General features: G+C 41.5%; 1 protein-coding gene across 4 annotated transcripts in view; it reads right to left on the bottom strand.

The window, feature by feature from the left end:
- ATL3 (atlastin GTPase 3) overlaps positions 1-13,051 on the bottom strand; it is a 48,943-nt gene that overhangs the window by 17,450 nt on the left and 18,442 nt on the right. For 3 of the 4 annotated variants that reach the window (XM_060606986.3, XM_060606985.3, XM_078433593.2), the window contains exons 4-6: positions 10,481-10,585; positions 9,932-9,982; positions 1,207-1,263 (exon numbers count right to left, since the gene is read on the bottom strand). In XM_060606986.3, coding sequence (XP_060462969.2) covers positions 1,207-1,263; positions 9,932-9,982; positions 10,481-10,585 — 213 coding nt within the window. Of the gene's footprint in view, positions 1-1,206; positions 1,264-3,513; positions 3,764-9,931; positions 9,983-10,480; positions 10,586-13,051 lie in introns of those variants that run through there. The other variant, XM_060606987.3, reaches the window with a different exon arrangement.

The raw sequence follows: 13,051 nt of genomic DNA, 5'->3' as shown, positions 1-13,051 counted from the left end.
GGAGCCCCATGTCAGCTCTGTGCTGACAGTGTGAAGCCTGCTTGGGATTCTCTCTCTCTTTCTCAAAATAAATAAACATTTTAAAAAACATATTAAAAAAACAAAACAGGGACTCCTGGGTGGCTCAGTCGGTTGAGTGTCTGACTTCAGCTCAGGTCATGATCTTGCGGTTCGTGGGTTCGAGCCCCATGTCGGGCTCTGTGCTGACAGCTCAGGGCCAGGAGCCTGCTTCGGATTCTGTGTCTCCCTCTCTCTGTTCCTCCCCTGCTCACAGTCTGTCTCTCTCTCAAAAATAAACAAAAATTTTAAAAAAAACTTTTTTAAACAAAACAAAACAAATGTGAGGTCACTATAACCTATCTGCTGTTTTTGTTCCCATGGGTTCATAAGAGCAGAAGGAAGAAATTGACGAGAAGATGTCAAATCTGGGGCTGTGCTATAAAGACAAGTATAAAGAACGGAGTAAAGGACAAGAAAACAACATGGCAGCAGCTAATCATAAAATCAGATCTACTTTAAATGTTACAAAGGAAAACTAAACATCAAAAAAAATTTTTTTTTTTTTTTTTTTTTTTTAACACAAAAGGAGCGCCTGGGTGGCTCAATTGGTTAAGCGTCAGACTTCGGTTCAAGTCATGATCTCATGGTTCGTGTGTTCAAGCCCTGCATCGGGCTCTGTGCTGACAGCTCGGAGCCTGGGGCCTGCTTCGGATTCTGTCTCTTCCTCTCTGTCTGTCCCTCCCCCGCTTACAGTCTGCCTCTCTCTCTCTCTCAAAAATAAACAAACACTAAAAAAAAAATTTTTTTAATTAAGTAATACTTAAAGCTCCTCTAATCTCACTGAGGCTACTATGCATTCTCACCCTCATGAAACAATTAACTAAAGCAGGGGCCAGAAAACTTTTGTAAAGGACCTAAGAGTAAGTGTATTTAAGTATTTAAGAAGAAGAGGCTGTGGACAAATAAGCGTAGCTGTGTTCCAATAAAACTTTATGTAAAATTTAAATGCCAGTGTCCACAGCTAATTTACACATGTCATGAAATATTATTCCTCTTTTGACTTCAATCATTGAAGAATATAAAAACCACTCCTAACTCACAGGTCTTACAAAAACAGGCCGCTAGCCTGATCTGGCCTGTGTCCCGCAGCTGGCTGATCTCTGAACTCAAACAAAGACATGAATTACATTATAGTTAACACTCTACCTGGAAGGGTTTTTGGAAAATTTCATCCATTGCCAGACGACCATATTCTGTGAAGAGCTTTGAAAAAGAAAAGTTAATGGCTTGTTAGGCCAAATTATTTCAAGTATTTCTATGGGTATTCTTTAGCAAGGAACTCATTTAACAGACTCGATACTACTCATATGAGACCACAGTTCTACGGCTTCAAAAACTCAGAGAGCCACGAACCTTACAATAACCTGTTATTCCTATCTCACATCCCATATCCCAATTCATTAGCAAACCCAGAAGCCAACCACTCACAGCTTCTATGTGGCTTGGAATATTACACAGCTTCCTAACTGGCCTCCCTGCCTCACCCTTGCTCCGCCCCCCAGACTATTCTCAATACAGCAGCCTGGGTGGCTGCGCTTTGAGAAGTTAGTTAGATCACATGATGCCTCTGCTTAAAACCCTCCAACCTAATCGTATAAAAGGCAGCCCCTTACGGTGAGATCTGGCTACACTGGCCCTCCTTGCTCTTCCTCCAGCACGCTGGGCACAGTGCTTGCCTCAGGGACTTTGTTCTGACTCCTTCTGCCTACAATGTTCTCCCCCCAAATGACTGCACAATCAGTTCCCTCACTTTTTACAGTCCAAATGGCTCCTTCTCAAAGAGGACTTCCGGACCACCTACCTGAGAGGATTACAAGTCTCCCCACAATTCTTCCTACCCCGTGTCTTTCAAATATTTTTCCTTAACCCATCTCACTAGGCTACACCCCACACCTTTACTTACTTTGATAGTGCCTGCCTTCACTACCAGCAGATACACTCCAGGAGGGCAGGAATGTTTGCCTGTTCTGTGCACTGTCTCTCAGGCAGCGGGAGGAATATGGGGCCAGGAGCATACGTGCCATGCAAATGACCAAATGAACAAATTCTCTACGGTCAGGGTTTACACGTCCGTTTATGCCTATGTCCTTATGAAGCCTCGCACTGAAAGTACAGCAAAATGGGGGCACCTGAGTGGCTCAGTCGGTTAAGCCTCCACCTCTTGACTTCAGCTCTGGTCATGATCTCACGGTTTGTGAGATCAAGCCCTGCGTCAGGCTCTGCGCTAACAGCACGGAGCCTGCTTGGGATTCCCTCTCTCTCTCTCTCTCTCTCTCTCTCTCTCTCTGCCCCTCCCCTGCTCACATTCTCTCTCTCTCTCAAAATAAATAAATAAACTTGAAAAAAACAGTATAGCAAAATGAAGTTTAGAAGTTATAAATTCACAGGACAAAGAAGATGAGAACTGATATGGCAGCAAAGAGTTATCAAAAATACTCTGGAAGGAAAACAGACAAATGAAAACTGTCTCAAGTGTTGGCTTTCTCTGCCTTAAGTTGTCTGTGACAGGCAGGCGCCAACAAGAAGAAAGCAGATTCTCTCAGCAGAATCCCTGAAAGGCTCAGAAATGAGAAGCACCAGTCACCATGTAGGAGGGGGGTGAGGGAACGGGACTAACAACTAAAGAAACAGTTGAAAGTCTTTGGAGAGAGCACCTTTTGGAGCACCTAACCTCGCAGATCCTGCTTCCTCCCCACGCTCCAAACCCTCTATCTGCCCACAGAAGATGGGAAGTGTACTATCTGGAGGGGATACACTAGAAAGAATTTAGACTTTGATACCGAACTCAGCCAAGAGGAGTAAGTCCCCTACTTTACCGGAAACAGGCACTTCAGTCAAGGTCGACATACTGAACAGTGAAGTCTCCTTAGCCTGTCACCCTGCTGGAGCCACAGTAAGCTTCTACCCACTCGGGCAGGGGTTTAAAGAACTCTTCTCTGGGGAAACTCATAGCCCAAGAACAGTCTGCAAATACAGACATTTCGGGGTTGCAATAAAATATCCAAGTAATCTTGCTCAGTCACCTCACTGTCCAAACCAGTGCACAAGGCTCGCCCTCTCGCCAAAGGTCCCAGTCAGATTTTTAATAACTCATCTTACATACACATGGCTAAGGACACCAGACCTCTGAGACAAGCTTCCAGAAGAAAGACAAAAACTCATGTCCTTCATTCTAGAACATCATCTTACATTATCCCTTTTATAATTTCTTTCCCTCCATTTTCTCTTTTACTAAAACACCTATCATTAATAACAGGTGCGGCCTCTCCTGAACTGATGCTCAACGTTTCCTTTTTTTGCTGTGCCCTCCTGTTCTCCTTCTTCTCCGCCTCTCCCTCTCCTCTCTTCTTCCCTCTTTTCCCTCCTCTCTCCTCCCCACCCCCCTGCCCTTCTCTCTCTGCTTCACTCCCTCCCTCTGGTCTAATTTCTACTCTGTTCTTTCATTCAACCTACCAGCAAGAGTTTCTCCAATTTGGCGTCTAACTCCTTCTCTACAAAAGTTTCCGTTTTTGCTGCCACAGCTTTCATTTCCAGGAGCTTTTGTTTTCTGAATGTTGCTTCTTAACAGCATCCAGTTTTTTCTTGGTTGCAAGAGCTGCAACATCTTATCTTTCTGAGGATGCGGGTTTACAAAGAATGAAGAAAAAGCCCACACTAAGGTACATTACCATGAAAATTCATGCCAACAATAAGAAGATCTTAAAAGCTTCAGAGAGAAAAAGGTCACATACAAAGGATCAGGAATCAGATGGTGTGGGACTTCAGCAGCAACACTGGAAGCTGGAAAGCAATGAAGCAATGCCCTCAATTCTAAAAGAAAATTATTTCTATCCTATCATTAATTCTAGGATAAAATTAAAGTATTTTCGGACTTACAAGAACTCAAAAAAGTGATCTGCTATACATCCATTCTAACCTCTCTCAGAAAAGCTAGTGGAGAATGTCTAGAATTAAGGAGAGAATAAACAACAACAACAACAAAGGAGAGAATAAACAAATAAAAGGTTAAATAGGATTCAACTGCAAAAGGAATTGAAAAAAAAATCCCAGGCCCTGATTTCAAGCTATATTACTGTTTTGTAATCAAAATTGTATGGTATTGGTATAAAACCAGACATGCAGATCAATAGAACAGAACAGCTCTCTGTTCTTCTAGAAATAAAACCACATATAGACGATCAATTAACTTTATGACAAAGCAGCCAAGAATATACAATGAGGAAAAGACAGTCTCTTCAACAAACGGTGGTGGAAAAACCAAACAGCCACGTGCAAAAGAATGAAACTGGACCACTATCTAACACCAGACACAAAAATTAACTCCAAATGGATCAAAGACTTAAAACTTGAAACCCTAACACTCTTTGAAGAAAACACAGGTGGTAAGCTCCTTGACATCAGTCTCGACAATTTTTTGGATTTGGCAACAAAAGCAAAGGCAGCAAAAGCCAAAATAAACAAGTGGGACCACACCAAACTAAAAAGCTGCACAGGAATTAGAAAAATACTAACAAAATGAAAAAGCAACCTACCAAGTGAGAGAAAATAATTTAAAATCATATATCAGATGAAAGGTTAATAGCCAAAGTATATAAAGAATTCAGGGCACCCAGGTGGCTTAGTCAGTATCTGACTCTCAATTTAGGCTCAGGTCACGAACTCATGATTCATGGGTTTTTTAACAGCTTGGGACTCTCTCTCCCCTTCCCTCCCCTCCTTCTCTCTCTCTCTCTCTCTCTCTCTCTCTGCCCCTCCCTCCCACACACTCATTCTCTCAAAATACATAAAAATAAACATTTAAGGGGTGCCTGGGTGGCTCAGTCAGTTATGCATCCAACTTTGGCTCAGGTCATGATCTCACGGTTTGGGAGTTCAAGCCCCGCATTGGGCTCTCTGCTGTCAGCACAGAGCCCACCTCAGAGCCTCTGTCTCCCTCTCTCTCTGTCCTTCCCCCACCAGCATACAGGCATACACTCTCAAAAATAAATAAACATTAAATTTTTCAAAAAAGAAATAAGCATTTCTTAAAAATTAAAAAATTAAATAAATTTTAAAAATTTTAAATAAAAAAGAATTTATATAACTCAACAGCCAAAATAACAAAAAAAGAAAACACAAACAACACATGCCCACAAAAACCATAATCCAATTAGAAAATGGGCAGAGAATCTATACAGACCTTTCCCCAAAGACGATATATTGATAGCCAATGGGTACATGAATTATTCATGTTCACCATCAATAATCACCAGGGAAATGAAAATAAAAACCATGATATATTACCTCATCAGTGTGATGAATGAATGTTTATCAAAAAAGAAAAGAAATAATAAGTGTCGGCAAGAACGTGGCAAAAAGGGCACCCTTGTCCACTGTTGGTAAGAATTTAATTGGTACATCTATTATGAAAAACAGTACGGAGGCTCCTCTAAAAATTAAAAATGAGGGGCGCCTGGGTGGCTTGGTCGGTTGAGCGTCCGACTTCGGCTCAGGTCACGATCTCGCGGTCGGTGAGTTCGAGCCCCGCGTCCGGCTCTGTGCTGACAGCTCAGAGCCTGGAGCCTGTTTCAGATTCTGTGTCTCCCTCTCTCTCTGCCCCTCCCCTGTTCATGCTCTGTCTCTCTCTGTCTCAAAAATAAATAAATGTTAAAAAAAAATTTAAAAAAAAAAAAAAAAAAATTAAAAATGAAACTACTATATGATCTAGCAATTCCACTTCTGGGTAATTATCTGAAGAAACGAAAACAGTAATTCAAAAAAAACATATGCACCCCCACGGTCAATGCAGCTTTAGTTACAATAGCCAAGATATGGAAGCAACCTAAGTATCCATCCATGTTTGAATGGATACAAAAAATGTGGTGCAAAATTCAGTGGAATATTATTCGCCATAAAAAAGAAGGCAATCTTGGGGCGCCTGGGTGGCTCAGTCGGTTAAGCGGCCGACTTCAGCTCAGGTCATGATCTCGCGGTCCGTGAGGGCTGTTAGTTCGAGCCCCGCGTCGGGCTCTGTGCTGACAGCTCAGAGCCTGGAGCCTGTTTCAGATTCTGTGTCTCCCTCTCTCTGACCCTCCCCTGTTCATGCTCTCTCTCTGTCTCAAAAATAAATAAATGTTAAAAAAAAAGAAGGCAATCTTGCTGTCTCCAACAATATGGATGGGCCTTGTAGGCACTGTACTGTTTTACTAAGACAAAGACAAACACTATGTGGTCTCACTTGTATGCGGAATCTGAACAAATTTAAAAACAAGCGTATGGATACAAAGGTAGAGTGAGGGTAGGGGAAAGAAAGTGAAGGGGGTTAAAAAGTATAAACTTCCAGGGGCACCTGGCTGGTTCAGTTGGTAGAACATGCGACTCTTGATCTCAGGGTTATGAGATTGAGCCCCATGTTGGGAATAGAGATTACTTAAAAATAAAATCTTAAAAAAAAAAGTATGAACTTCCAGCTATAAAATGCATAAGTCATAGGGAAGCAATGTACAACATGGTGGCTATAGTTAATAATATGGCATTGTATATTTCGAAGTTGCAAAGACATATCATACATGTTTTCATCATGAGGGAAAACATAATAAAATTTAAAATGAATGAATGAAAGAAAGAAAGAAAGAAAGAAAGAAAGAAAGAAAGAAAGAAAGAAAGAAAAATTGACAGCGGGACAGCTGTGCACCAGGCCTAAAGGAGGCAGTCCAGGGGAGAGGAGGAGAACACTGTGACCAGGAATGAGGCCTCCCCAAGGGGAAAAAAGAAAAAAAAAAAAAAAAAAAACACACAAAACCAGAGCCTAAGTGTGTAGATCACACCGAGAGGTTTTAGGAGTCTATCCCTTGAGATACATTAGTGATAAGCACACAGAACACTAAACTAATGACAACAACAAAAAAAACAACAGGTAATTCATTACAAGAAATGCAACTATAATTCACAAGAAACGTCAGTGATGAAAACATAGAAAAATACCCATACAATAAGGCAAATACAAATACCTTTTTAGCTACAACTTGTGACCTACCTATTGGAAGGACGAGGGGAAAGAAGCCAGTGGGTGAGGGTGGGAGAGTGGTAAAGATGCTAAATCCTAATTCTGCACAAGAAGCTATGACTATTTCAACTGTAATAATCCAGAAGGAACAGAATAAGCATGTTCTTTAAACATTCAGAAGCAAAGAGCAGAAGACACAGCCCAAAGCACAAGTGGTTGCCTCTGGAGAACGAACTAGGAGGTCAAAAGAATGTTCTTTTTTATTATGAACATTGCAATTCTACTGACTTTTCCACTATGTGTGTGTGTATAGTATATATACATATGTGTATGCATATACATTATTTTGTGTATATATGTTATATATATATTACTTTGTCAAAACAATAAAATGATACTTAAAAAAAGAAAGCACCTGAAACATATAAAATACTACATATAAACAAGACAAAAACACACATACAAAACTGTACAAAACCCATGATCTCTCCTACCTAATTCTGAAATCCAACAAGTTCTGAAAACCCAAGTTAGGTGGCAAACTCATTTGGAGGAAAACCTGCCTTGAACTGATGTGAGGCTTTTTCTAAGCTTTACTTGTCCCATTTCATCTATCAGACATACCTTTCACTGCAGAAATAGTAAAATGTTTTATTAGGAGGTATTACCTGAATGTATATTACTGTCCTCAACCTCATGTTTATATGCATCATATTTCTCTATCTAAAATCCAAAAAATTTAGGAGTGCCTGGGTGGCTCAGTCGGTTGAGCATCCGACTTTAGCTTGGGTCATGATCTCGCGGTTCACGGGTTCAAGCCCCGTATCGGGCTCTGTGCTGACAGCTCGGAGCCTAGAGCCTGATCCAGATTCTGTGTCTCCCCTGCCCCTCCCCTTCTCCCACTCTGTCTCTCAAAAATGAATAAATGTTAAAAAACATATATATTTAAAGTCCAAAAAATTTCAAATTCCAAAACACACATAGTCTCAAAGAGTTTGCATAAGGCATGTAGTCACGTTACCTATTTTCTATAGGGATATATATGTGCTTACAAAGAAAAAGAACAGAAAGGATACATTCAAACCTGATCTGTGTGGTGAAGGAGGAGTTCAATCTATCCAAGGTGTCCAATTTTTTGCAAGAACATCATTTTTTTAGAACATCATTTCTAATCTCATAAGGAATACACTTCACTTTTAAGAATAAAGAAACTACTACAGTGACAGATAATGTATTACTAATTTATAGAGCTAAATTCAGCCTCTATGAAGACGGCATAGAGTGAAGAAAGCATCTCCACCAGGAAACGCTACTGGAAACGGGGTCTTCACAGAGGTGATCACGTTAAGACGAGGTCATTGGCGTGGGCCCTAAGCCAATATGACTGGGGTCCTTATGAGAAAAAGTAATACAGACACGGGGAAGAATGCAAGGTGAAGACAAACAGACACACGGAGGGAAGACAGGGGCAGAGACCGAAAGTCTACAAAGCCAAGGAATGCCGAGGACGGCCAGAAGCGAGGAAGAGGCAGGAACGGACTCTTCCCCACAGGCTCAGAGAGGGCGTGGCCCTGTGGACAGCTGGACTTCTACTTCCAGACTCCAGAACCGTGACCCAATAATTGTGTGTTGTGTGAGCCCCCTCGTTTGCGGTCCTTGGCTACAGCAGCCCTCACCCGTCACCCACACCTACTCATGTATGACCTCTCGCTGACCGGATGACACAATCCACGCACAATGACGTCTGCCTCAAGCATTACTGTGTCTACAGCACTGGGTGCACCGCCTCACACGAGGTAGACATTCAGAAACATGTGCGGAAGGCAGGAGTCTAGAGAGGAATCCGTTTCAGGGGAAAAGGTGTCGAACTCGTTTTGACAGACGCGTTTAAGAACAACAGCTCTCAACCACTGAGTCGCGGCCCCGGTGCGGAAACACCGGTCACCAGGTACAGGCCAAGGTTGAGGAAGGATGTTCTTTGCTTTTTACAGGACTATAAATTAGAACTAACTCCAGGTAATCCCCATAGTAAATGACACCCTCATTCCTTTGTATGCTGATGCGTTTTCTTGAATGTCAATGGGACAGGTGGAATCAGAAAGTCATGCTAAGAACTGCATTCCACTCTGGAGTCGCCACGGGACGGTATTTTACAGGACGAACATAGAAGGACCGCTGCGTGGAGAATAGAAGACTGCGAGTAATTAACCGTAGGTAGTGACAGTAATGATAAATAATGGCTTGCAGTTATTAAGCACATACTCTTTTCCAGGCACACAAAGCTACGCATTTTACAAACACGGACTTATTAACCCTCATCCTGGATTCCTACAACAGCTTCACAACCGGCCTCACTGAATGCACGCCTGTCCCTAAAAATCTATCCCAAATGCAGCAGCCAGAGCGACCCTCTGCTCACATAACATCACTACTCTGCTCAACACACGGCTCCCACCTCCCCCAGAGGAAGAGCCCGAGCCCTTGCACGAGCCGAGCATCAGCAGGACCTAAATGCCTCGCTGACGTCATCACTAAGCCTCCTCCTGTCACACTTCCCAGTCCCAGCCACTGGCCTCCTTGCTGCTCCTCAGTCCTGCCAAGCACCCTCCACCCCAGGTCGTCCTGCTGCCCCGTCTCCTACACCACTACTCCCCACCCCCCCAGATATAGCTGCAGAACTTACTCGCCCCTTTCTTGGGTTCCGTGCTCAACTCAGTAAGGCCTTGCCTGATCACCCAGCAGTAACAGGACCGGACCGCTGTGAGCCAAAAACTTTCCCCCACCATTCAATCTATTGCTATAACTACTCAGCTGTAAAATTTTTCTTAGTCTCAAAACTTTTAAATGATACATTATGACATTAAGACTTTTATGATGAATATATACCTGTAGCTGCTGAAGATCATCTTCCTGAATGTTCTGGGACAGATTATAAATCTAGAAAACAAAAATCCAGATTGATACCACTCTAGCTTACTTGAAAGGAACCCCAAATAAGCAAAAGCACTGAAGAGAAGCTTTGTACAACTAAAGGTTTGCACAGAAGTACCCAAGGTCTGTCCAAACAGTAATATTATCTCTCTTTTGGGAAACGATGCATATAAGGTTGGAATCACATAATTTTTCCTTTACTGCTTAAAATACAGTTTTCCTAAGTTCTTACCAAATCTCCAGTTCCTGTGTGATGTAATTAATGTGATTTCAATTTCCACTTTCCAGACTTTTTTTGGCGTATTTTATATATACTTACGACCAAAGTGGAAAAACAGTCTAAGCTCCTTTTTGAGCTTCTAAGAGCTTAACGTCTATCTGTAGTCTAAAAAGAACATTTACATGTCACCTAGGGATTCTGATAACAGAACAATAACTGAAAATAGATACACTCCATTTATCTTATTTCCTCTGCAAACTTTTATCTTAAGCAAGTGGTGTTACCTGCACAGAACTGGTCATGGTGCTTAGAGCGAAGATGGTGGCACAGTCTTTCACGGTGGACTGGCTGTCAAATGCCCCCTGGGTATCCATCAGAACAACTGCAACCTAAGAGGAAGGAAAAGACCAGCAAAGTAAGAGTGAGAAAGGGAAAAATGTAAAAAAGAAATTGAAAAGTCAGGTGACACATAAATGAGGCTTTGGCACCTGTTCGTAAATTCCACAGAAAAGTAGTTATTTAGGGGCTTTGTCTTGATCAGAGAATCCTCCTGGAGAAGATTATCTGCTCTGACCTGATGAGATGGTATGAAACAGAGGCCTACAGAGCAATACGTATGGAAGGGGAAAATGCCCACCAATTAAGAGTCAAATGTTGGGGCGCCTGGGTGGCTCAGTCGGTTAAGTATCTGACTTTGGCTCGGGTCACGATCTCCTGGTTCATGAGTTCAAGTCGGGCTCTGTGCTGACAGGCCAGAGCCTGGAGCCTGCTTCAGATTCTGTGTCTCCCTCTCTCTCTGACCCTCCCCAACTCACGCTCTCTATCTCTCAAAAATGAATACACATTAAAAAAAAAAAGTCCAATGTTGAGACCGATTAGCTCACCTACCTAGTCAATCATTCAGGCATTTTTGTTCACAGAAATGATTATTACTTTATGTAATTCATAGATCAGGTCCTAGTAATCACATATTATGTTTTTGAGTTTATTTTCAGATACCCAATCCACTACTGTGGTAGAAGAGATATGATATAAACCCACGCAAAAGAAAGTATTATGCATCGGGGCACCTGAGTGGCTCAGTCAGTTGAGCATCTGACTTCGGCTCAGGTCATGATCTCACAGCTCGTGAATTCGAGCCCCGCGTTGGGCTCTGTACTGACAGCTCAGAGCCTAGAGTCTGCTTCGGATTCTGTGTCTCCCTCTCTCTCTTCCCCCAACCCACTCGCATTCTGTCTCTGTCTCTCTCAAAAATAAATAAACGTTAAAAAAAAAATTTTAAAAAGGAAGTATTATGCATTAAAATAAATCAAAGCAAATAAAGTTTCTAGCCTCAATACACTGAAACCTAGTGACAGACATGAAAACTTTATCCTTTCCACACATCCATTTTCTGAAGAGCATACTGTCAAACTGAGTAATCAACACCAATTATAGCTGAAAGAAATGAATATCCACACACAAAAGGATCCCTACCTCACATCACCTACAAAAATTAACTCAAAATGGATCAAAAACCTAAATATAGGAACTAAAACCACAAAACCCTCAGGAAACAGAGGTGTTTCCAAGATCTTCATGATCTTGGGTTTAGTAAAGGTTGCTTGAACATAAAGCACAAGCAAACAAAAAAAAGTACACAAATTAGATTTCATTAAAACTAAAACTTTTGCACGTCAAGAGACACTATTAAGAAAATTAAAAGACAACCTATCGAATAAAAGAAAATAACTGCAAATTATCTATGTTGACAAGGGTCTAGTATTCAAAGTATATAAAGAACAATTCAACAATAAAGACAAATGATCCAACTAAAAAATGAATTTGATTTGAATAGTTATTTCTCCCAAGAAAATATGCAAGTGGCTAGTAAGTACATAAAAATATTCTCAACATCATTAGTCATTATGGAAACACAAATGTAAATCAAAGCCACAATGAACCAAAATAAAAAGCTTTTGAACAAATGAAATTTAAAATTTTTAAATTGAAAAAAAAAAAAAAAAAAAAAAAAAAAAAGCTACTGCACAACAAAGGAAACAACCGAAAAAACAAAAAGGCATTACTAAATAGGAGAAAATATCTACAAATGATATATCCAATAAAGGATTAAGATCTAAAATATATATATAGAACTTATATGCCTCAACACTAAAAAGCAAACAATCTGATTAAAAAGTAGGTAGAGGAGGGGCGCCTGGGTGGCTCAGTCGGTTAAGCATCTGACTTCAGCTCAGGTCATGATCTCACGGTTCGTGAGTTCAAGCCCCGCATTGGGATCTGTGCTGACAGCTCGGAGCCTGGAGCCTGGAGCCTGGAGCCTGGAGCCTGCTTCGGATTGTGTCTCCCGCTCTGCCCCTCCCCCTCTGCTCTGTCTCTCTCTCTCTCTCTCTCTCTCTCTCTCAAATAAACATTAAAAAAAAAGTAGGTAGAGGATCTGAATAGACATTTTTCCAAAGAAGACATACAGATGGCCAATAGACACATGAAAAGATTCTCAGTATCATTCACTAATAATCAGGGAAATGAAAATCAAAACCACAATGAAGTATCACCCACACCAGTCAGAGTGGCTCAGTGGGAGGGGGCCTGGGTGGCTCAGTCAGTTAAACATCCGACTCTTGGTTTCAGCTCAGTTCTTAATCTCACGGTTCATGGGTTCGAGCCCCAAGTCAGGCTCCATGCTGTCAAGTGCAGAGCCTGTTTGGGATTCTCTCTCTCTCTGCCCCTTCCCCACTTGCACATGCTATCTCTATCAAAATACATGAAAAACTTTTAAAAAAAATTAAAAATAGAACTACCTTATGATCCAGCAATTCCTCTTCTGGGCATGTACCCAAAAAGAATTCAAAGCA

This window comes from Panthera onca, chromosome D1 (genome assembly GCF_046562875.1).
Source record: "Panthera onca isolate mPanOnc1 chromosome D1, mPanOnc1 haplotype 2, whole genome shotgun sequence".
NCBI lineage: Eukaryota > Metazoa > Chordata > Mammalia > Carnivora > Felidae > Panthera > Panthera onca.
Note: the sequence above shows the minus strand (reverse complement) of the source record. Positions and strands in the feature narration are given on the sequence as shown.